A 23,410-nucleotide genomic window follows, 5' to 3' on the forward strand; every position below is an offset into this window, starting at 1 on the left:
CTAAGCCAAACCACTGGGTTCTACACTAACCAGGTATTCCTGATGTCTAAGTTCTCCAGCCAATTTTAATTCCAGGAGTTTCTCTCTCTCTTCCTTCAGGCTCTGCAGACGGCTCTGGATTTCTTTCTAAATAAAGAGAAACTGATTTTGAAATATGTTTACTATTATTAACTGTTTCATTCCCCCACCCCATCCCCACAACAGGCTACATCTAATTTAGCAAAAATTGCATCTCACTTGCTCAAGATGAGTTGGAGGGGGCTTCCGGAGGAGGACTTCATTGTGGAATTGCCCTGCCACATTCATGGAATTTTGTGTGGCTGGTGGTAGTCCAGCTGGCTGGTGAATGCCTGGAATTGTAGGACTTCTTTCTGTCTAAACATGCATAGGATTGCGTCTTAAGCAAGAGAAGACAGAATAGATGCACAATGCCTTTTGATTAGTAGCACTAGGAGTCCTCCATCTGCAAGCATGTGGAATATTTTATCCCAATATATCCCAATATACAAAGACAGAGATGTACGGCTCGTTTCCCCCAACAGAAATATTGGGTTGGATCTAGAGTTCTAGATACAATATTCAGATATTGCTCAGTCCTGCATTCCCAATGCTGCTCCCTCAAAAGACTCCACACCTTCTCTTTTGCCACCTCTCCCTCCCCTCAAAACCCATCTTTTCCATGAGGTTTTTGGTTCCCATGCTTTAACCTTCTCCATCTTGGTGCTCTCCAGACATTTTCAGCTACAACTCTCACAATTCCCAACCAGCACAAAAGTGAGCCACTTCCACTTCCTGTAAACAACCTCCAATCAGGGGTTGTGAGGGTGTGTGAACCCAGAGCACTGGGTTGTTTAGGGGCTAAACTCAGTTGTTTACCCATGGTTTGTTGTTGGGTTAATTGCCAGGCTGTTTAGCCCCTAAACAACCCAACTGACATGATCAGAGGTTGTTTACAATAAGTGGCTCACGCACAGCGTGCATCCCCACAAATTGTGGGTTTCCTGCTGTTAAGTGCACACTGTCCCACTACGTATAACTGAACTAGTGTGGCCACTTATGCATCACCAAAAAAGAGGGCAAAGGAGGACACCAACTTGCATATGCAAATTTATATGTATAGGTGCAAATTTAGACATATTGGGCTGCATAAAGATTTGCACTTTATCAACAGTGCTGTCGGATGTGAACTTCCCTGCCCCCTCCTTCCAGTTGCAGCCTCTCCAGCCCTCTGAAAATAATATAAAGAGAGTCACCTCTGCGGAACGGGGTGAGCTGTGGGGAGATCCCCCAAAAGTGAGCAGAGTGATCTTTGGTGAGTGGAGCCCTTCCTCTCACAGAAGGCAGGTGCTGGATCCAACCCATTAACTATTATTTAAATATAAATACAAGACATCTCACCATAGTGGAGAAGACTGACTAGGTGGCCTGTGCTCTCTCTCCTTTTTTTTTTTACTTTAAACCAGACTTGGACTGGACACCTCTTCAAATAGAGGACTGTCCTCTGACTGCTCACCAAAAGAGAGGACTGTAAAGAAAGCCACCCTATGTATTGCTTCCCTGCTTACCCTTGCCCCCACTTCTCTCCCTTTCCTCATTGTACCCCCCCTAGTGAATTTTAGATTGTAGGCTCCTTGGGGCAGGGACTTGTCATTTTGTATTCTGTAAAGCACCATGCACACTGATGATGAATAAACACCTGTAGCTATGGCAGGTAGTGGATCCCCGGCCAGGCCCCTTCCTTTAGCGTTCATCTTTCAGGTTGAGAAAAAACCTAGACACGCTTCCTAGTGTTGGACAATAATCTCCTAGCCAGCAGCTGGTTGGGGGGATTACGGGAATTGTAGTCCAACACATCTGGAGGGCACCAGATAGGGGAAGTCTGTCCTACAGAATAAGCCCCCATTGAACACTTATTTCCATGAACGCTTCCTCGTACTCATTCACATGATCTGTCCGTCACTTTTGGCGGGGGGCGGGGGGAGAGAACAGGACAAGATTTAGTGACTGGGGCAGTGACAGACCCAACCTTCCCCCCTGCCTGCTAGAACTCTTCTGAGCAAACAGCATGGCTAGGCTATAAAATTGCATCACTGCTCATCTGAGGCTGCTTGGCACCCCCCCAATCCGTCAGTTCCCAGCTCCAGAGAAATGCCTCTACGGAAGTCTTCCTTTCCCTTTGGCCGGCTACCAAAGAGTCAAGAGCAGACTCTTCCGCGCAGCAGAGCTCCGGGCCCTCCCGCTCCCTCCGGAGAGTTGCTTTGGTGAGTTATTTGTAGGACCTTGCTAAGTAAATTATAGTTGGCTGATTCTACGTTTCATTTTATTTTAAAAGCAACTGACCACGTCTGAACTTCTCTCTGTTTGGTTCTGGAATAGATATACTCCATTGGAAACTAGCCTAGATTTAGTTATTTTGCCTAGCTTGGGCTTACTCACACCTAGACCACTTGACATACATGCTAAGCTGGCTTTTAAGAAGTGCTGGAAAAGGAGCCTGTCCTTCTCTATAAATAAAACCCAGGAGGCTGGATTCCCATGTGTCCAGGTCAAGCACTGGCTATGCTTACTAGGGCTGATGGGAATTGTAGGCCAAAACATCTGGAGGACCACAAGTGCCCACCCCTACACACAACAGTGAAGGACTTGCATAAGACATTGATGCAGGGACTGTGTATTAACTGGGTCTAAAGGAAAAACTAATCTTATTGTGAGCACAATTCATGGTACTCAGAAGTAAATACAACAGGGACAGTGTAAAAGCTGGAATGGAACCGGCCCTTTCTATTATGTCCGGCTGGGTCCAGGTGGTTGTAACTTCCTCCTTGAGAGAGGGAGTGGTGCCTGCCGCTTTAAAAGAGGCAGTAATTAGACCACTCCTGAAAAAGCCTAACCTGGACCCAGAGGATGTTAACAATTATAGGCCAGTGGCCAACATCCCCTTCCTGGGCAAGGTGCTTGAGCGGGTGGTTGTAGGACAGCTCCAGGCACTGTTGAATGAAATGGATTATCTAGATCCATTTCAATCGGGCTTCAGGCCTGGTTTTGGAACGGAAACTGCCTTGGTCGCCCTGTGGGATGACCTCTGCCGGGAGAGGGACAGGGGGAGTGCGACCCTGTTGATTCTCCTGGACCTCTCAGCGGCTTTCGATACCATCGACCATGGTATCCTTCTGGATAGGTTGTCTGGGTTGGGAGATGGAGGCACTGCACTACAGTGGTTCCGCTCCTACTTGGATGGCCGATTCCAGAAGGTGGTCCTGGGGGATTATTGCTCTGTGCCATGGCAATTGTGCCATGGGGTTCCACAGGGCTCTATTTTATCCCCCATGCTGTTTAACATCTACATGAAACTGCTGGGGGAGGTTATCCGGAGGTATGGGCTGAGGTGCCATCAATATGCAAATGACACCCAGCTCTACCTCTCTTTCTCATCAAAACTAGGTGAGGCAGTGGCTGTTCTGAATCAGTGCCTGGGCAAGGTAATGGACTGGATGAGGGCTAATAAACTGAAACTCAATCCAGACAAGATGGAAGTACCGTTAGTGGGTGGTTCGTCTGCCCGGCTAGGTGATATTCAACCTGTTCTGGAGGGTGTTGCATTCCCCCTAAAGGATCAGGTTCGTAGTTTGGGGGTGCTCTTGGATCCAGAACTGTCACTTGAGGCACAGGTGAACTCAGTGGCATGGAGCACTTTTTATCAGCTTAGGCTGGTATACCAACTACGCCCTTATCTGGACAGAGATAGCCTAGCTACAGTTATCCATGCTCTGATAACTTCTCGTCTGGAATACTTCAATGCGTTATACGTGGGGCTGCCTTTGAAAACGGTCTGGAAACTTCAGCTGGTCCAAAATAGGGCAGCAAGATTGTTAACAGGGACTGGCCTGCGAGCTCATATTACGCCAGTACTTTTCCAGCTGCACTGGCTGCCAGTCCATTTCCGGGCCCGATTCAAAGTGCTGGTGTTAACATTCAAAGCCCTTAACGGCTTGGGGCCAGGTTACCTGAAGGATCGCCTCCTCCCATATGTGCCTGCCCAGACCTTAAGACCATCATCAGCGGCCCTTCTCCGTGAGCCTTTGCCAAAGGAAGAGAGGCGGGTGGCTACTAGGAGGAGGGCTTTTTCTGCTGTGGCACCCCGGCTCTGGAATGAGCTCCCTAGTGAGGTTCGCCTGGCGCCTACATTGTATTCCTTTCGGCGCCAGGTGAAGACCTTTTTATTTTCCCAGGCATTTTAGCATTTTAGCTTTCTAAATTTTTATCTTTGCTGTTTTAAATCTGTATTTTAAACTCTTGCACTGCTGCTAGGTTTTACTGTGGTTGTATCGTTATATTGTGGTTTTAACGTTCTATATATTTTAAATTGTTTTATTGTGTGTTTTGTTTTAATTTTTGTGAACCGCCCAGAGAGCTTCGGCTATTGGGCGGTATAGAAATGAAATAAATAAATAAATAACAAAACCATGCCAAAAATAGTGGCATAAGTTAGAAACACTTGAGACCAATATTTTAGGATTAAAACCCTTGCAATATTATATTATTAACCCCATAATGCCAAGAACACATCTGGAACAGAACAGAATGGCCCAGAACAGCCACTTTTGAATGAGCCAAGTCAACCAAATTCAACAGTCACACATAACTCCATGGCAGGGACGCAATAAGTCACAAAATGTTCATAGAAACCACATTCCGATACACATTCCAGGTCACAGTCCATATTCCACAAAACAGGCTGGAACGGCAGCTTCCAAGTGAGCCAAATCAACCAAACTCACCAGTCATACATTACTTCAAGGGGCTGATTCAGTAAGCCACAAAATGTCCACAGAAACCATGTTCCAATACCCCTTCTGGGCAATAGTCCATATTCCACAAAATGGTCCAGAACAGGGTATCAGAAATGAGCAAAGTGAGCCAGACATTGTTCTGGGGAAATGGCCCAGAATGACAACTTCTGAGCAAGTGAAACTAACCAAATACCTCACTGTTATTTTACTACATTGAACTGATGGAAATAATCATCAAATGTGGTTTCCGTGGATATTTTGTGGCTTAATATATTAATCCCATCTAGTCTGGTGTGACTGGTTAATTTGGTTGGTTTGGCTCACCTGGAAGTTGCCGTTTCAGCCTGTTCTTCCAGAATATGGACTATGGCCCGGAAGAAGTATCAGAACATGGTTTCTATGGATGTTTTGTGGCTTGCTGCATCAGCCCCTTGAAGTCATGTGTGACTGGTGAGTTTAGTTGATTTGGCTCACTCAGAAATTGCCATTCCGGGCCATTGTTCTTCAGTACTGACTATTGCCCAGAACAGGCATCGGAACATGGCTTCTGTGAAAGCTTTGTGGCTTATTGCATCCTTGCCATGCAGTTATGTGTGACTGCTGAGTTTGGTTGATTTGGCTCATTCGGAAGTGGTTGTTCTGGGCCATTCCATTCTGTTCCGGATGTGTTCTGGGCATTATGGGGTTACTAATATAATATTGCAAGGGTTTTAGTCCTAAAATCTTGTTCTCAAGCGTTTCTAACATATGCCCTATTTTTGGCATGGTTTTTTAATATAAAGGGACTGTCCCAGCCTGTTCTGTTCCGGCTTTTACACCATCCCAATACCACTGTGTTCATAGGGCTAATTCCCTAATAATTGTGTTTAGGACTGCAGTGTTAAAATAGAATCCTATGCATGTTTACTCTGAAGTAAGTCCCACAGCAGGGCCTACTCCCAGGAAAGTGATGCCTTAGTCTGCAAGCCTATGCACAGCTACCTGTACAGCTCCTTTGAGCAGTAGTACATGGGTGGGATTGCGCTGCATATCTCTAGCACTTTTACTTATGCAAGATGGTCAAGCAGTATGCCTGCTCCCGCCTTCTAAGAAAGAGTGCTTATCAATGGGATCCTCTCAAACTGGGGAGAGGCAACCAACGGGGTACCTCAGGGCACAGTCCTTGACCCAGGGCTCTTTAACATTTTTATTAATGACTTGGATGAGGAGGTGCAGGGAATGCTGATCAAATTTGCAGACAACACAAAATTGGATGGGATAGCTAATACTCTGGAAGACAGAAACAAAACTGAAAGTGATCTTGATAGGCTGGTGTGCTGGGCAGAAAACAACAGAATGACATTTAATAGGGATAAATGCCAAGTTCTGCACCTAGGAAAAAGAAACCAAATGCACAGTTACAAGATGGAGGAGACTTGGCTCAACAATACTACAAGAGAGAAGGATCTTGGAATGATTGTAGATCGCAAACTGAATATTAGCCAACCATGTGATGTGGCTGCAAAAAAGGCAAATGCTATTTTGGGTTGCATGAATAGAATTATAGCTTCCAAATCACATGAAGTACTATTTCCCTTCTACTCAGCACTGGTTAGGCCTCATCTGGAGTACTGTGTCCAGTTCTGGGCACCACACTTGAAGAAGGATGCAGACAAACTGGAAAAGGTTCAGAGGAGGGCAACGAAGATGATCAGGGGACTGGAAACAAAACCCTATGAGGAGAGACTGAAAGAAATGAACATGTTTAGCTTTGAGAAGAGAAGACGGAGGGAAAATATGATAGTGCTCTTCAAGTACTTGAAAGGTTGTCACAGAGAGGAAGGCCAGGATCTCTTCTCGATCATCCCAGAATGCAGGACACAGAACAATGGGCTCAACTTACAGGAAGCCAGATTCTGGCTGAACATCAGAAAATACTTCCTGACTGTTAGAGCAATACAAGAAGGGAGCCAATCAGCGCAATACAAGAAGGGAGCCAATTACCTAGGGAGGAGGTGGGCTCTCCCACATTGGAGGCATTCAAGATGAAGCTGGGCAGCATCTGTCAGAGGTGCTTTGACTTGGATTCCTGCATTGAGCAGGGGGTAGGACTCTATGGTCTTATAGGCCCCTTCCAACCCTACTATGCTATGATTCTATGAATGGTTAGAGTAGACCCGCTGAAATCTGAGTTTCAGTGGGTTGAAGTCAATGGGTTCCACCTTCCTTTGTTACAGTGCTTAGAGTAGACCCATTGAAATCAATGGGACATGAGTTAGCTTGCCCCACTTATTTCAATGGGTCTACTGTAAGTATAACTATGTTTGGATCCAACCCACTGTGTTTAATAGAGCTTAGTCCCAATCCCTGGTAACCAGACTGCAGGGTTAATTGTAAAATATTAGAATGCTCATATCTAGGTTTTAGCTGTATTGATCTACAATAGCTCAGCCCCAAACCACAAACAATTCTGTCAGACTCTGGTCCTACTCACCAGAGGGGTTGGAAGGTGGTGGCAGCTACCTTACGTGGCCTACAGCTTCAGCGGGTGTAAGGCAGGAACCCTCTATGTCTCTCTGTTCTCCAAACTAGGGATGGGCAGAAGATAGATCTGATCTACTGGTAGTGCTCTGTGTGATTTACAGTAGATCAGTAAGGATTTTTGACTCTCAACTGTTTAACAATAGCACTAACAAAGTGACTCCACACACACACAAAACCCTCTAACATTTGTTGCCGCTACTCAGCTGAGCTGTGGCTTGCATGCCTACAAGGTGTTGCTCTTGGGCTTACTCCTGAGTAGACATGCCTAGAATTCAGCGGTGGCTTGTAGGCTTGGTCGAAAGATGGCCAACCTGGTACGAATTACCTCTGGCTCCAGCCCCTTTGTTTTGGCTCTGCCCGCTGCCCCCCTTAGCTCCACCAGCCCCCAAGACCCTTCCCAAATTGGAATTCACCTGCCCTGAACTATTACTGCTGAAACGAAGAAAACTTGGGGAAATCAGGAGTAGATTCATGCGTGGAAGGACTGAGCTCCTGAGCTCAGCTCTGGGGCTCAAAACAGATTCCTGGGCTTGAAGATTCTTTCGTTCTGTGTCTTTTGCACCGACCTCCGGTTGGTGGATCGCGGGGTTCTGGCGAACAATGGCATGTGTTGGACACCTGAGAACAATATTTTGGGGCTGAAACCCTTTCGGTATTATATTATTATGAGCCCCATAACGCCCATAATCCAGCCAGAACCGAATGGAGCGGCCCGGAACGCCTCCTTCCAAAGGAGCCAGACCAACCAAATTCACCAGCCATGCCCCTAGCCGGATGGCAGCCACAACACTGCCACAGAAACCACGTTTTGGTTCTGGGCGTTGCGCGGTTAATGAGAACATCACATTGCGCGGGGTTCGGTCCTCGAATACTGTCTCAAGCGCCCCTAACACACGCCGCTGTTCTTGGCCGGTCTTGTTTTGAAACGAAGGGGCCATTCCAGCCCACGCAGCTCCACCCCGGCTTTCACGCCGTCCCCGGGGACGGGGACGGCGTGAAAGCCGGGGTGGAGCTGCGTGGGCTGGAATGGCCCTTCCTTGCTTGCTTGCTTGCTTGCTTGCTTTCGAGAAGGGGCCGCGCCGGGAACGCCAAATCGCCGCAACGCCTCGGACGGGCCGGCCTGCCAGGGGAGCGCGCGCCTTCCGTACCTTGTAGTCCTGGGCGGCCTCCTCTACGGGGAACACGGGGTGGCTTCTGTGGGCGCGGGACTCCCTGCAGATGCAGCAGATGAGGCTCTCCTCCTCGCCGCAGAACAGCTTCAGCGCCTCCTCGTGCTTCTCGCACACCTTTCCCCCGCCGCCGTCTCGCGAGGCGCGGGCGCTCAGCCGCTTGGTGATTTCCACCACGTTTCCCAGCTCCCGGTTGGGCCTGAAGCTCCTCTGCAGGGCGATTTCCCTGCACTGGGGGCAGGAGAAATTCGTGTTCCGTTCCTTCCAGCACTGCGTGATGCAGGCCCGGCAGAAGCTGTGCCCGCAAGGGATGGAGACCGGGTCTCGGAAATACTCCAGGCAGACGGAGCAAGTGGCTTCCTTATGGAGGCTCTCCACCGGGTTCTCCATGGTAGCGGACGCCGCCTGGTGCCCCCCGCCGCCCCGCATCCATTCGCGTTCGTAGCTCGGGCTGATTGGCTGAGCCACCCAGAGGATTATGCCCAAGCGCGCCACCTGCTGGAAAACATCCCCCCCCCCCCCGCTGGATCCCCCTCCTTCCACACACGGATAAAAAAGATCATAGAATCATAGAGCAGGAGGGTTGGAAGGGGCCTACAAGGCCATCGAGTCCAACCCCCTGCTCAGTGCAGGAATCCAAGTCGGAGCATCCCTGATGCTGATTGTTGGGTTGTTTATAGCGCAGGCCTCTATGCAGAAACAACCAAAAGCAGCGGGTTGATAAAAATTTGGGAGGCTGCGACTGTGTACACTTACTCAGCAAATGCAGCAAGCAAGGGATCCTAACTTTAAGAAAAATATTATGGCACTGTGGTTTCCATTTATTTCCTGTGTTGAGGCTCTTCAAACTTATGATCAAAGCCCACCTAAACCAGTCCATACTCCTGGAAATAAAGCCAGACCGCTCACTTGAGGGAATGATATTAAAGGGAAAACTGAATTACTTTGGCCACATCATGAGAAGACAGGACACCCTGGAGAAGATGCTGATGCTAGGGAAAGTGGAAGGCAAAAGGAAGGGGGGCTGACCAAGGGCAAGATGGATGAAGGATATTCTGGAGGTGACGGACTCGACCTGGGGGGAGCTGGGGGTGGCGATGGCCGACAGGAAGCTCTAGCATGGGCTGGTCCATGAAGTCACGAAGAGTCGGAAGCGACTGAATGACTAAACAACAAAAACAGTTCCCTATATTTTTTCTGATTAATACCCACAAAATGACATATGCTCAGACATGCTCCTTTTATACGTTCTATAACTTGTATTTTGCTTTCATTGGGTACTGAGCTTCTTCTTGGGCAGTTTTACTGTAGATGTTCCATAAGCATATCAGCTGTAGAGTAAGATGTATAATTAGTGAATTCCTTTGTTTCTTTAGCGATTTTGATGTATGTTCTTTTTGTTTCCTTTTTGTTTATTTCAAAATTAAATAAAATTTATGGTTTAAAAAAAGAAGGAAACAGCAAAGAGTCTTGTGGCACCTTAAAAACTAATACATTTATTTTGGCATAAGCTTTCATGGACACCATCCATTTCTTGTCAGAATAAATTAGGGTGTCTCTTCACTGTTTTTACCGTGAACGGACAGTCACGGCTACCCCTCTGAAAATCCTTTACTCTGAAGCAAGTCCCATTGGGTTTAATGGGGTCACTCGCCAGGTAAAAAAAACAAAGCCACGTGCTGGTCCATGAGTTAAAAATAAAATCCAGGGGAAAAAGATCCAAATTCCACAGTTTGGCAATACCTTTATTAGGACCAACCAAAATGCCACCATGAATGATATTCTGGAGGTGATGGACTCAACCTTGGGCGAGCTGGGGGTGGTGATGGCTGACATGAAGCTCTGCCGTGGGCTGGTCCATGAAGTCACGAAGAGTCGGAAGCGACTGACCGAATAACAAAAATGCTACCAAAAATTGGGCAAGCTTTCAAGTTCTACAGAACTTTTCATCTGGCTAGGTGGTATAAGAGATGTCGGGGCATGTCAGGCACTCCGAGGTATTGTGGGAAATATAAATGGTGGCTGTCACCCACCCTTGGAATGCCGCTGCTGTTGCTGCCCACCACTGTCTGATTATACTCTCAGAAGCTACATTGCCCAGATCCCCTCAAACCTGGAGACGGCCTTGCAGAGAAGGGACTCTAAAATGGTGCACAGGCATGTTAATGTTGCAGTAGGAAATGAATGCTGACACCTGCTCATTTAACAATTTATATTGTTCCGTGCATCCATCACAGCAATCAGTTCTGTAACACTGTGTTACTAGCAGCAGTGTGTTGCGGGTGGGTGTCCCTGCAGCACATCTCTCACACCTCTGCTGGAGCCGGCTCAAGCTCTTTTGGGTGTGAAATTAATTTTGCCACCCCCTTGCATTTTGTTGTATAAGGAAGGGTAGTTGTGTTTATTCCTTGAGAGGTCTCCTCTCCTGATTGTAGACCCTTTTCCCTGTTCTGTAGAAGTGAATCTAGCAAAGGTGGTATAATGGTTAGAGTGCTGGGCTGGGACTCTGGAGATCCTGGCTCTAGTTCCCACTTGGCCATGAAGCTCACTGAGTGACTTTGGGCCAGTCACTGACTCTCAGCCTAGCCTACCTCACAGGGTTGTTGTGAGGATAATATGGAGAGGAGGAAGATCATGTAACCTTACTTGGGTTCCTTGCAAGAGGAAAAAAGGTGGGATAGAAATGTAATGATGACGACGACAGGGTAGCAACTGGGAAAAGGATGAGGGAGGAATGCACCCTCCCATTCAGATACCAAGATATGGCACAGGGAAGCAAAGTGGGCTTCCTTTCTCCCATTGGGTTTTCCCAACTGCAGCTTCCTTTCCCAGCTCCAAACAAGTGAATGGATACATTTGTTCCATTTACTTTTAGGACATCAAGGGAAACATGAATGCAAGTATGAAAACTATAGGACCGGGGCACAGTTGCCGTGATATCTCACATCCTGTTGTCCCAAAGGTCTGGAGCAAATCCAGTTTCCCCTTAGACACTTTTTCTATTCCATTTTACTTGGAGCCACTGGAATTCCGTTGCCCAGCGCAGACAGAGAGGCCTGTACGTCCTGTTGGTTGGCAGAGCCACATGACTGCTGCTGGTAAAGTATGAATCATCACTTCCAATTCACAGATCACTGTTAATTTCCTTTGATGTTTTGGCCAAACAAAAAACAAAACCAAGCCTACTTCCCTGGCAGATCTGAACTTGTTCCCTCAAGGTAGCAGTTTGGAAAATAACTCAGTGAAAGAGACCAGGCTGTACATGACTATCTTGAGGCCTGCATTTTTGTGTACCCTGTTGTTGCCGTAATCTTCAGTTCAAAGCTGAAAATACATTTGTTTCTGCTTCAATGAATCCTGAGAACAGGAACAAAATTTTTTCTTTGTTTAAAGGAAGCAGCCAGAGAAAGCAACGCCCTTTCCCTGAGTCATGTTACATTATATCTGAGCCTAGCCGGAAAGGAACGGGACATTTACTGTCCACGGCCATCATGTCCAGAGAGGAGGCAACGGCAAAACTTCAGGAAGAACTTTCTTGCTCCATCTGCTTGGAGTGCTTCAGAGACCCAGTCTCGATACACTGCAGGCACAACTTCTGCCGAACTTGCATCACCACGTACTGGGACGTGGAGAAGAAAAAATCCTTCTCCTGTCCTCAATGCAGAAAAATTAGCCGGAAGAAAATCCTTCAGCCAAACAGGGAGCTGAAGAACATTGCTGAAATAGTCCCAACGCTGACAATTAAGCGAGTAAGGGAGAATGTGTGTAAGAGGCACCGGGAGCCCCTGAAACTCTTCTGTGAAGATGATCAAACCCCCATCTGTGTGGTATGTGACAAATCAAAAGAGCACCAGGGCCACACAGTGCTTCCCATGGAGGAGGCTGTGCATACGGTAAGGTTTGTTTGTTTGTTTATTTATTTGAAACATTTGTGTCCCGCCCTATATCATTAAGATCTCAAGGCAGCATACAGATAAAATCAATTTAAACAGTATAAAACAATAAATAATTTAAAGAGCTAAAAACATATTAAACCATGGACAAGCTAATACCAATTAAAATCTAAAACGATAAAACGGTTAAAACCATGTGCTACTTTAGGGCATGCATTTAGCCCTCAAAGGCTTTGGTAAAAGCCATGTTTTTACTTGGTGCCAAAATGACACCAATGTCTGCATCAATCGAGCCTCCAAGGGCAGGGCATTCCACAACTGGGGTGCCACAGCAGAGAAGGCCCTCTCCCACGTCCTACCATAGTGTATGTCTCGCACTGGTGGGGCGCAGAGGAGATGAAAGTGTTCTCTAATGCTAAGAGGTTTGATACTTTTTCACGGCAGGACCATATACAGCATTCCTTTCATGTTTCCTTCTCTGAGATGTGTTGGTGAACTTGGTTTGTGGTCCATAGAAGTGTTAATATTTACAGATGGGAGAGAACCATGCATGTAGCTGAAGTTCTGTTTGTTGGTTTGGCTACAGCAGTACCTGCTGCCAAAGAGGCAAGCCTCCCTTAAAACTCAACAATGACTTGTCTCTCGGGCAGTCGGACATGTTGCAGCAGAAACATAAATGAAGCTCTCTAACTAAACATGTAGTTCTCTCTCCTACAAACGCATATTGCTTCTTAGGACTTCAGCCTATACTCTGAATGATATTGGGGAGATGCCTTCAAGGATCTGGCTCATTGGTTCAAATCATTCTATAAAATCCACCCTTTCCTTCCCATCCCCTCTGCCTTTTGATTGTTTTCCTGACTCCTGCCTGTTAGTGGCAAGAAAGCTCCTCTTGCCTTTCTGCCCAAGCATTCAAGGGAGTTTACACAACCTAAAATAATGGCTTACAATCTAGGAGATACGATACAAAAGGGGAAAGGAACGGGGGGGGGGGGCAGGAGAAGAGGAAAATAAGCAAATTCAGGTTCTAACTCTGGCTGCTAATGGAGGCATTTCTGGGAGGGGAGGAGCCATCTTGGCTGGGGCTGATGGGCACTGAAGTCCAAAAAATCTGGAGGACACCAGGTTGGGGAAGGCTGAGTTAGCTAGAGTCTGAATTTCTGCATTTTGGGACAGCAAGAGGTGTCTTAGTGTTCCTCTATGAAGGAGTGAGAAGGCCAAGAGTGATAATGTGACTCAAAACTATTCTTCTCTTGTCAGGGAAAAATGCAGGCTCAGCTGGAGTCTGTGAGGCAAGAAAAAGAAAAGCTCCTTGGATTTATAGCAATGGGCACAGCAAAGAGCAAGGAGTCTCTGGTAGGGTCTTATATCTATTGACTAGCAGGGAGACTTTGTCCCCTCTCTGTGTTTTTAATGATAACCAACCATTTCCCTTCTGGAATCTGTCTGTTGCAGAAAACAATAAACTCAGAAATGCAGAAAACGGTGTTTGCCTTTAAGGAGGCCCACCAGTTTCTTGACGAACAGTTACAATTGCTGCTGGCCCAGTGGCAATCCCTGCAAGTGACATTTGAGAGGGGGCAGGAAGAACAGGCCACTCAGCTTTCAGAGGATGTTTCCCACCTGGACAACCTCATCGCAGAGGCGGAAAGAAGATGGCAGCAGCCAGCAGCGGAGTTTTTACAAGTTAGAACTGTGATACTGTTTTCTTTCATGGTAGATGAGAATCCTGTAGTGGGGTAGGCCTTGAGAGGAGCCCCCAAAACAGAGGAGCCAGAGACGAATGGTGGAAGCAGACAATAGTTGTTACGAGACACACAACGCCGTGGAGAGGCATTGCTTCCCATGGTGGACCCTCATTGGGGAGGATTATAAAACGATGCATGGTGTGGGGAATGTTTAGCTCCCTCTCCCATAATACTAGAAGTCGGGGTCACCCAATGAAATGGTTTGGAAGTAGATGTTGGGCCTTGAAATGGCAAATTACTCCTTATATAGTAAAAATGGCACCATCCACGCACAAGAGGGAGGCATCAGCGGGCTTGTGGGGAACTCAGAGTTTTAAAATGTGCAACAAACTTTGGGGAGCAGGGAACCCTAAGGGAGCTAAACCCCTAGAACAGCTTAATGAGGACTGAGTATGCTCAGTAGGTACAGAATGCTGACTGTCTGTTGCGGGGGGTGGGGGGCAGGGGGGAGGTGGAATGGAAAACTGGAAAGGAGAATGGGAGGGAGCATCGTGGAAGAATATCTGGAAGGGTGCATTGATATAACTGAAATTGAAATGATCACAAATGTATAAAGCAGCTAAAATGTCAATTGCTGCATATCAGAAAAGGAAAGTGGCACCACGTCCCTCAGATTGGTTCTGTAGGATTTGGGAAATAGCTATAACACATAAACTTAAATATTACGTTTGGGCTTGTGAAAAGCAAATGTATGAAAATCAATTTATAAGGAAGTGGTCAATTTTTATTAGTTTCTGGAATGATAAATGTGAAGATCATATACGTCCCTACTCATTGTTTATGTTAGCATAAGGAATCAACCTCCTTCACATTTCCTTTCCCTCCCGCACAATGCTTATGATTTTTTTTTAATGCAATGTACGAAAAACTTTAGGGGGGAAAACACCTTAAGAGCAGAATCCTATGCATATTTAGACAGAAAAAAGTCCTACAACTTCCAGCATAGCTGGCTGGGGAATGCTCAAGGTTGTCTAAATATGCATAGGATTGCGCCCTAAGGGGATGAAGCCCCAGAACAGCTCAATGAGGACTGAGCATGCTCAGTAGCTATAGAATGCAGAATGTCTGTTAAGGGGGGGTGGGGGTGGAATGGACAACTGGAAGGGAGAAAAGGACGGGAGCATCCTGAAGGGTGGCTGGAACCCTGAACAGGAGCATTCCACACTGCAATATTTTGCTGCTGGTCCCACTTGTATCATGTAATGCTGAATCTCTCTCTCTCCTCTAGGAGATTAACATCACTCTGACAAGGTATTTGCCTTTTTCCTCCTCCTCGTGCTGTACTGTGTGGGAAATTCTTAAAGATGTAATGAAAGGCTGATGGGCAGACAGCTAGGCAAAACATCATTCCTTCTTCTCAGTCTTGTTGTTTGGAATAATCAGTTCCATTCACAGTTACCCCTAGTAACATGGGAGCTGATTCACTGTGGTGAGTTCCCATATGCTTCTGTGGCAATGAGAGCCACTGTGGTGTAGTGGTTAGAGCGTTGGACTGGGGCTCGGGAGATCCGGGTTCTAGTCCCCATTCAGCCATTTAACTCTCTGGGTGACTTTGGGCCAGTCACTGACTCTCAGCCGCACCTACCTCACAGGGTTGTGAGGATAAAATGGAGAGGAAGGGGACCATATAACCCACCTTGGGTTTGTTGCAAGAATTAAAAAAAGGCAGGATATAAATGTAATAATAAATAAAAAGTAAAAAAATGAAGCATCTGAATACAAGAGCCATGTGAGCAGGGCCAGTCGTATGGGTTTTTCCAACTGTTGTGTGAGCACAAACATTTTCCCTCCTTTTAGGTTCAAGGAAAGGAAGTTACAAGAGTCAGTGGAGATTTTTCCTGAACTGGAGGAAGTGCTTGATTCTTTGATTAGACAAAATGTTGTCCTTGCACAGACTCTGCAGAAATTTAAAGGTACAAACTTAGCGGGTGACATCTGAGTATGCTTCCCATGTCTGATTTGTAACCAAAGAGGTGCTGTTCAAGGTTTCAGAGTATCAAGAAGGACTGCTGTGTGTCCAATGTGCACGTTAGCAAGCTGTAGTTGCACCTTGTACGCACGTGCCCATAGGTGTGGTTTTGTTTTTCACACATTCCAGCTGTACTTTTAAAGCTGACATGTATTTGTTTCGAAGATTTGTATCCCGCCTTTCCATTATAAGAGCCCTCAAAGCAGCCTAGAACTCCTCATTTTAACAATACTTTGTTGAAGCATACACATCAAGTGGCAACCCTCTTTGCCAATTATCTCATTTTTTTTAAGCCAACAAAGCTATGAGAATCTTTTGGAGCTGGGACTTTCAGGTTTCTGCAGGAGCCCTGCAGATTATGTGCTGGAGAGCTAGATCGTATATTTTCAAGGCAGTTGTGACCATAATGTAAATATATTTATTTGGCTGGCCTGCTTCTAAGGCAGGTTGTTCTAATCCTACAAATGATGTCACAACACTTCCGCCCAACCCCCTTCTAAAATGACTCTTCCCTCTTTCTCTAGATACTCTGCCTTCAGAACTGGAGAAATGTCAGCGGGAATCTCCAGCGCATGTTCGAACAGCAAGAGGTAGAGTGTTTCTACTGATACATTTCTGTAATGTGGAGATTGTTACAAGTGTTATCTGAATAAACAGAATACACATGGGGTGTATATAAGAGCATGTTTTACACATGAATCCTTTGCTTCTTGTTGGATCCAGAACCATGGGGCACAAGTTATACACTGAGACAATTGTGCATCTGGATAGACATCAGTCTAGGTTCCAGCCAGGTTTGGGGACAGAAACAGCCTTGAGATCACTAGTCGACTGGATGACATTTGCTGGGGACTAGAAGGGATAAGTGCAACCCTCTTGGTCTTGCTGGATATTTCCTGTTTCTGACACCATTGATCATGGTATCCTTTGGGGTTAGGAGGCATACTGTTATGACGGCTCCAGTTCTATCTGGGTGGTTGATCACAAACAGTTATGTTGGGTGAATTCTGTTCCACTCCATGGCCTTTGACGTGTGGAGTGCCTCAGTTTTCAGTCTTAACTTGCATGCTTTTCAATATCTAAAAGAAGCTGCTGGGTGAGGTGATCTGAAGGTCTGGGCTGCATTGTCACCAATACGCTGATGACATGCAGCTCTACCTGTCATTTCCACCTATGAATCCCAGAAAGGCTGTAGATATCCTGAATGAGGGGTTGGATGCTGTTTTGAAATGGATGAGGGTACATTGTGTATATGGTGCTTTCTGGTGTTCGTTGTTAATTTTGATCTTCTTACATTTTTTTAATCATTGTTTTATTGTGTTTTGTAGTTTTCAAATTTGTTGTATACCACCTTGGGAGGGTTTACTACCTAGAATATGGCTTATAAATCTTTAAAATAAATAAAAACAAACTTAATCCAGATAAGCTGGAGGCTTATGGAGTAGGAAAATGGCTGTTCTGAATGGAGGCATCACATCAGTCCTAGATGGGGTTGCATTCCCCTTGAAGGAACTGGTGTACAGTTTGGGAGTTCTCATGGACTTGATGCCCTCTGGTAAAGTCCAGATGGTAACAGAGATGCCTTATCTCATCTGATGCACCAGCTGCATCCCTATTTGGAACTGTTGGACCTAGTCATAGTGGTCCATTCGCTAGTTACCTCTAAAATAGATTACTGTAATGCACTTTATGTTGAGTTGCGTTTGAGGCTAGCTTGTAAACTCCAACTGGTACAGCTGCCAAGATGCAGATGGGACCCAGAAAATCTGAGCATGACACACTTCTTTTGTGCCCACTACATTGAAATGAGCCCTGAAACAAATTGGTTATCAAAGTGCTGATTATAACCTTTACAGAAAGACAGTGTGGTGTTGAGAGCCAGTGTGGTGTAGTGGTTAGAGTGTTGGACTGGGACCCAGGAAATCCTGGTTTTAGTCCCTACTTGGCTGTGAAGCTAATTAGGTGACTTGGGGCCAGTCAGGTTTGTTGTGAGGATAAGATAGAGAGGAGGACCATGCAAGCTGCCTTGCAAGATACAGGCAGGATATAAATGCAATGATAAACAAATAAAAAGCTGGCCTGGGACCAGGGTACTTAAACCATTGCCTTCACACATATGACCCTGCCTGAATATCTCCTCCCCACCCCACAACACCTTCACGAAACATAACTGAACAGGAGGCAGCCACTTTTGGCAGAGACATTAACCCTGCCTCTGTGCAATTCCATGTGTCTCACACTCTTTATCTAGATGCCCTGCCTTTTGAAGCGGAAAAAGAGGAGTCCAGTTCGTTTGCTGCAAAAAGAAAAAAAATTGCCCCACCCAGAAATACATCTTCACTACAATACCAGAGAGCAGCGGAGCACTCTGCAAACCCTTTTGACTTTGGCTTGTGCAGAAGAACACACTCCACGCCTCATTCACAGGCTGATAAAAGTCGTTCGGGGAGCGGTGGTAAGTCCATGAAGAGGAACTTTGCCTTTGCCAAGGCCACACTAAGTATGGGGAAGTGGGCTGCGGAGGCCTGGTCACCTCAGGGCTATTTCGGGGCCCTTTTCTGACTTCTCAGCTTTAATTTTTTCAAAATTTTAAAAAATGTCTCTACTCCTTTTACTTACAGAGATAGGGGCAAACACGCAGACAGCATTGTATTCAATGATTCAGTAAGAAGTAGGCAGTGGGTGCAAGAGAAGGTTGCCAACTTTTTTTACAGGCTCCTTTACAGTGCCTTTAACGGCAGCGTCTGCAGACCTTAACAGGTGATCATACTTCACTTCATACCATCACCCGTCACCTGTTGATTTCTGTAGACAAGCTATTTATTCGTATGTGTGTTTTAATTGTCTGTGGGAAATCCTAGCAGAGGGCTCAGCACTTCCCCAGCTCTCCTACTTGAGTGTTTTATTGAAGATCCCAGGGATTTAAACTTGTGAAGTATGGCCTGGTTTGCCGAACATGACCGGATCATCATGGAGTATGTAGTAGGGTTATGCGAGGGTTGTTTAACCCTTGAATTACCCATGATGGCTGGGTTCGCACGACACAATGCAAGCTGCGTATTCAAAATGGCAGCTGCACATGCCTGTCATGCGTTGAGGCTCATTGTGGGTTAAATAACCCACAATGTGCCAGCTGTGTCGAGTGAACTGGCCCTATGTGCTCTTTTTTAGTCCCCCACCGCTACCTTATTCTAACATAAGCAGGTTTCCTTAGTCACTGAGCTACCAAATGGGCTGCCAAGTTCAAGTTGCAACTGGGAACAGCAAGGACAGCTGACTGGAGTCTCAGCTGAATCACTGCCTCAACAAATGTCCCCTTGAACCAGGGGTATTGGCCTGCCACTTTTTTTCCTGGCATTGCTACTTAAAATTGAGCAGAAAAGAGCACTAGTGCTGAGTCTGAAGATACGGAAAAAAGACTGAATGGATGGGAAGGAAACACCTGAAGGAGGGAGGAAGAAATAGCCATGAGAGAATGGCGAAGAACAGAATACAAAGGTGCAATCCCATACACACTCATCTGGGAGTAAGCCCCATGGAATAGAGTGGGGCTTGCCTTTGAATAAGCATGCATAAAATTGGCTGTAAGAGTTTTGAGCATGTGTTCCCAACACCTTTCTAAGTTTTTCTCCACATCCATGAGGACTAGACACTCATTTTTCTGTATTAAACCCCCCCCCCCAGTGTCTCCCACTTCCCTCCTGAAAAATGTAGGTAAAGGAAGCCTTAACAATCCCCTAGTATGCTCCAGTGATTAATCTAACCCAGGGACAGAGGTCCTTTTTTCACCCCACCCCTCCCAATATTGGCAGCAATGGCTTGATGTCTGAAAGGAGAAAGCGCTAGCAAAATACTGTCTCAACCACAGCAAAGAAGCAGCTTCCTGTAGCCCCAGATTAGTCCATTCAAGCAGTGTCCCAGCCACAGCCTGGCTGCTGGGAAATAGAGACCTCAAAGTTATGCTCCATCTTTAATGCACGCTCTCTTCTCTCTTTGTCTAGCAGATGTGAACAAACGTCATCAAGAAAAGCCTTTTCCTCAGTGTCCACTATCCTAAGTGGAAGGGGTTTATGTTTGTAAAAATTAGGATCATGTATTCCAGTGTTTCCACAAACTCTGCTTCTACGGCCATCATGTAAACCAGACTTAGAATGTTAGTGCAGCAAGAGTACCGGCAATTCAGCCATTTTACAAATAGTAGTACCATATGCATTCCATCCCCAAAATATTATCTAAATACCCAACATCTTTGTAAATGTGCCTGTCTGTCTTCTCCTCCTGAACTGCTTTGCAAACGTGGACAGAAGAGCCGTGCTGTACTCGGGGAACAGCAATGACGGAGTCGAAGGAAGATTGACTTGAAGTAGGAAGATGCAAAATGTTTAAGAGTCCACTTTTTGCACCATTTAGTTTAGCTCTGCTTTGCTCAAATACTTCATAATGTCTGCTTTTTAAAAATATGTTTAGTATGCAGTCTTTTTCATTTAATAAATGCTCTTCATTGTTAATTTGGGACCTTCTGGAGAAGGGATAGTGGATTCAGCTCACGGCATAAATTCTATTGTAATCTCGAAGCCCATGGCAGAAAACAGAAAGCTCAAGACCTGGATTAAAGGAAGTGACTCTACAATACAAGGAGGACCTGTGACAAAATGTTGCAGCATGTAGTGCTCCTGTTCAGTAGAGTGGACAGATGCAAGAGAGAACAGAGCTCCTGTGCCTTTTAAAGCTTGTACGACAAGCTTCGCCTGCTGAAATCCCCCTCTATACAACTGTTAAAGGTTCAGGAGCTTTCTTCTCTTTTGCATCTTGCATCCAACCTATTATTATTCAAGGATCCAGCCAGCCAACCCATCTTCCAAGATACTCTGTTCTATTTCCCCTGGTTTTGGTTTTCCTTTTCAACAGTCGGCATTCCGTGACCACAGAGTATGCTTAGACTGATTTTGGGTGTTTCTCAATGTTTTTCTAAAGGTTTTTTTTTTTTTTGTACTTCGGCAAACCTGGGGGTTCCCCCAAGCCTGCTGGTACCTCCCTTCATGTGTAGGTAGTGGCATTTTGGCTACATCAAGATCCACACTTGGAGACTGAGTTTGCTACTAATATCTAGGATTTCAGCATTCCTTCACATTTCAGAGCTGGACTCACACTTACGGTGGCCATGTGCCCTATTTTATAGGGACAGTCCTCTGTCTGAAGTTGTCCTTTGTCTGAAGGGCTGTCCAAGCCAAGCCCAGTTTAAAGGTAAAGAACTATAAGAAGGGAGAGGAGCAGGTTTCCTATCAATAGTCAGCACCTGGACAGCAGACTGGGCAGACACACAGGTCACACCCTTCGCCATGGTGTGATGTAGTGTATGTCTATTTCATTCTTTCTTAATTTGCATCAATAGGTTCAAATTAGCACAGGGGTACATGACAGTTGGCTGTGGTCACCAGTGTGCCCCTGGACACCTTTCTTGACACCTACCAAGGTGCCCTGGCTCTTCCAATTTTTTTTTTTTAGTTCACAAATTAAATTAATTCTGTTGATGCTGAAAAGTGTGGGTTCAAAGGAGTTTAGTGCGCTGGGGCTCAGACCCCACCTCTGCTGTCTACTCAGTCTTTGGGGCAGGTTATTTATCCTTTGTGACTAGTCACGCCTCCCAAGGCAGCTGTTTAGTGGCGGTCCTCACAACAGTTTCTCAAATTGCAAAATGTGCCCACAGGCCCCAAAAGGTTGCCTACACCTGAATTAGCATGTGCAAATGTTATGCGAATCTGTGTCCTCTTTTGGTGATGCACTTCCTCTTTTTTGGCAATGTGTATGTGACCAGCCTATTACAATCCCCTTGAACTGACTAGAGAACCTCAAACCAGCTTTTCAACAGGAATTTACCATCTGTGTCCCTGAATAGTAAACATTTTAACATGAGATTTATATCTGAATCTGACATAGATTTGACTGCTTTAAGCAAGTATTCTGTAGTCCACCAAAGCTTATGCCATAATAAATTTGTGTCTTTAAGGTGCCACAAGACTCATTATTTTTAATACAAGATACGTCTTTTGTTTGTCCTGTAGTGTGAAATGTTTCTTATATCCCATCTAGCGCCACCATTTGTTGGGGTGGGGGTGGTTTCAAATCCCACTTTTATGCCACCCAAATTGTCAACATATAAACAAATGTACCTTTTTACTTTTGTCACCATATAAATTCCTACTAAAACATTTATGTTTAACACACAGTTGGTAGTAAGGTTAAGATATAGCCATGGAATAAACAGATAACGAGATTGATTTGAGAAGGCAACATATATTGTTTATTTAAACTGGAATGGAAAATTATAGATTAGATGTTGCCAATATGTTTTAATAATTATTGTAAAGGTACTGTTTCTGTGAGGAAGCAGTTATTTCCTTATTTTACTTTCCGGCTTGAAACCCATTTGCCAGTTAATCCTTTTCTAGCTTTACCTAGTTAGCCCTCCTGTAACAACTCTGAAGCTATACCTGTAGTTTTCCCTCTGGTCAGGAACTTATAAGAATATAGGATTGAGCAAAGTCTGTCAGTGGACTCCTAGCGTAAGAATCTTTGAGTAACAGACCTAGTTTAGTTTCCCCTGAAGTCTTCCTTCTGGTCAGACTTGTCCAAAACATAGCAAAAACATCACTCAGTTGCCTATACCAAAGGTGTGCTTCTACTATCACTCTGGCCAGAAACTCTCCTGGAGAACCACCTTTGAAGGCTTCTTTTCCTTGCTGGCTCTCACAGCATCTGTCTTCAGTGATTCCAACTATACTTCAACCACTTGCCTACTCCCTAAAGTTCTTTTCTGCTTGAACCAACCAAATCACTGAGCCTGTAAGTGTTCCAAATGACCAACTTTCTACTCTGTCAGGTCCCTCTGATAACCTACCACCTCTATATCTGCCAGCCTATTGGCCTGTATAGAATCATAGAATAGTAGGGCTGGAAGGGGCCTACAAGGCCATCACGTCCAACCCCCTGCTCAGTGCAGGAATCCAAGTCAGAGCATCCCTGACAGATGGCTGTCCAGCCTCGTCTTGAATGCCTCCAGTGTGGGAGAGCCCACCGCCTCCCCAGGTAATTGGTTCCATTGTCGTATTGCTCTTACAGTCAGGAAGTTTTTCCTGATGTTCAGCCGGAATCTGGCTTCCTGTCACTTGAGCCCATTATTCCATGTCCTGCATTCTGGGATGATGGAGAAGAGATCCTGGCCTTCCTCTCTGTGACAACCTTTCAAGTACTTGAAGAGTGCTATCATATCTCCCCTCAGTCTTCTCTTCTCAAGGCTAATTGAGATCAATTAAATACT

At 45.7% G+C, this 23,410-nt stretch overlaps 2 protein-coding genes across 10 annotated transcripts in view; one reads left to right on the forward strand and one right to left on the reverse strand.

Annotated features, from left to right (window-relative positions):
- Positions 1 to 8,940, reverse strand: part of LOC146355206 (zinc finger protein RFP-like) — a 22,314-nt gene extending 13,374 nt beyond the window's left edge. For 2 of the 3 annotated variants that reach the window (XM_084830333.1, XM_084830331.1), the window contains exons 1-3: positions 8,462 to 8,940; positions 238 to 375; positions 31 to 126 (exon numbers count right to left, since the gene is read on the reverse strand). In XM_084830333.1, coding sequence (XP_084686459.1) covers positions 31 to 126; positions 238 to 375; positions 8,462 to 8,911 — 684 coding nt within the window. In that variant the 5' untranslated portion in view covers positions 8,912 to 8,940. The remainder of the gene's footprint in view (positions 1 to 30; positions 127 to 237; positions 376 to 8,461) is intronic. The other variant, XM_084830332.1, reaches the window with a different exon arrangement.
- Positions 8,941 to 11,674: 2,734 nt separating this feature from the next.
- Positions 11,675 to 22,825, forward strand: LOC146355207 (zinc finger protein RFP-like). Of its 7 annotated transcripts, none has more exons than XM_084830360.1 (8): positions 11,678 to 12,375; positions 13,636 to 13,731; positions 13,831 to 14,061; positions 15,352 to 15,374; positions 15,921 to 16,036; positions 16,617 to 16,682; positions 18,344 to 18,547; positions 20,094 to 22,825. In XM_084830360.1, exons 1-8 carry the CDS (start codon positions 11,833 to 11,835, stop codon positions 20,147 to 20,149), a joined length of 1,335 nt encoding a protein of 444 aa, XP_084686486.1. In that variant the 5' UTR covers positions 11,678 to 11,832; the 3' UTR covers positions 20,150 to 22,825. The 7 variants fall into 7 exon arrangements, with proteins under 7 accessions (XP_084686490.1, XP_084686489.1, XP_084686488.1 ...); XM_084830361.1 differs by having other exon boundaries at positions 20,097 to 22,825; XM_084830364.1 differs by lacking the exon at positions 13,831 to 14,061 and having other exon boundaries at positions 11,675 to 12,375; positions 20,097 to 22,825.
- Positions 22,826 to 23,410: the final 585 nt, after the last annotated feature.

Source organism: Heloderma suspectum, chromosome 2 (genome assembly GCF_057233095.1).
Source record: "Heloderma suspectum isolate Gila_16-S chromosome 2, 16-S_ref, whole genome shotgun sequence".
NCBI lineage: Eukaryota > Metazoa > Chordata > Lepidosauria > Squamata > Helodermatidae > Heloderma > Heloderma suspectum.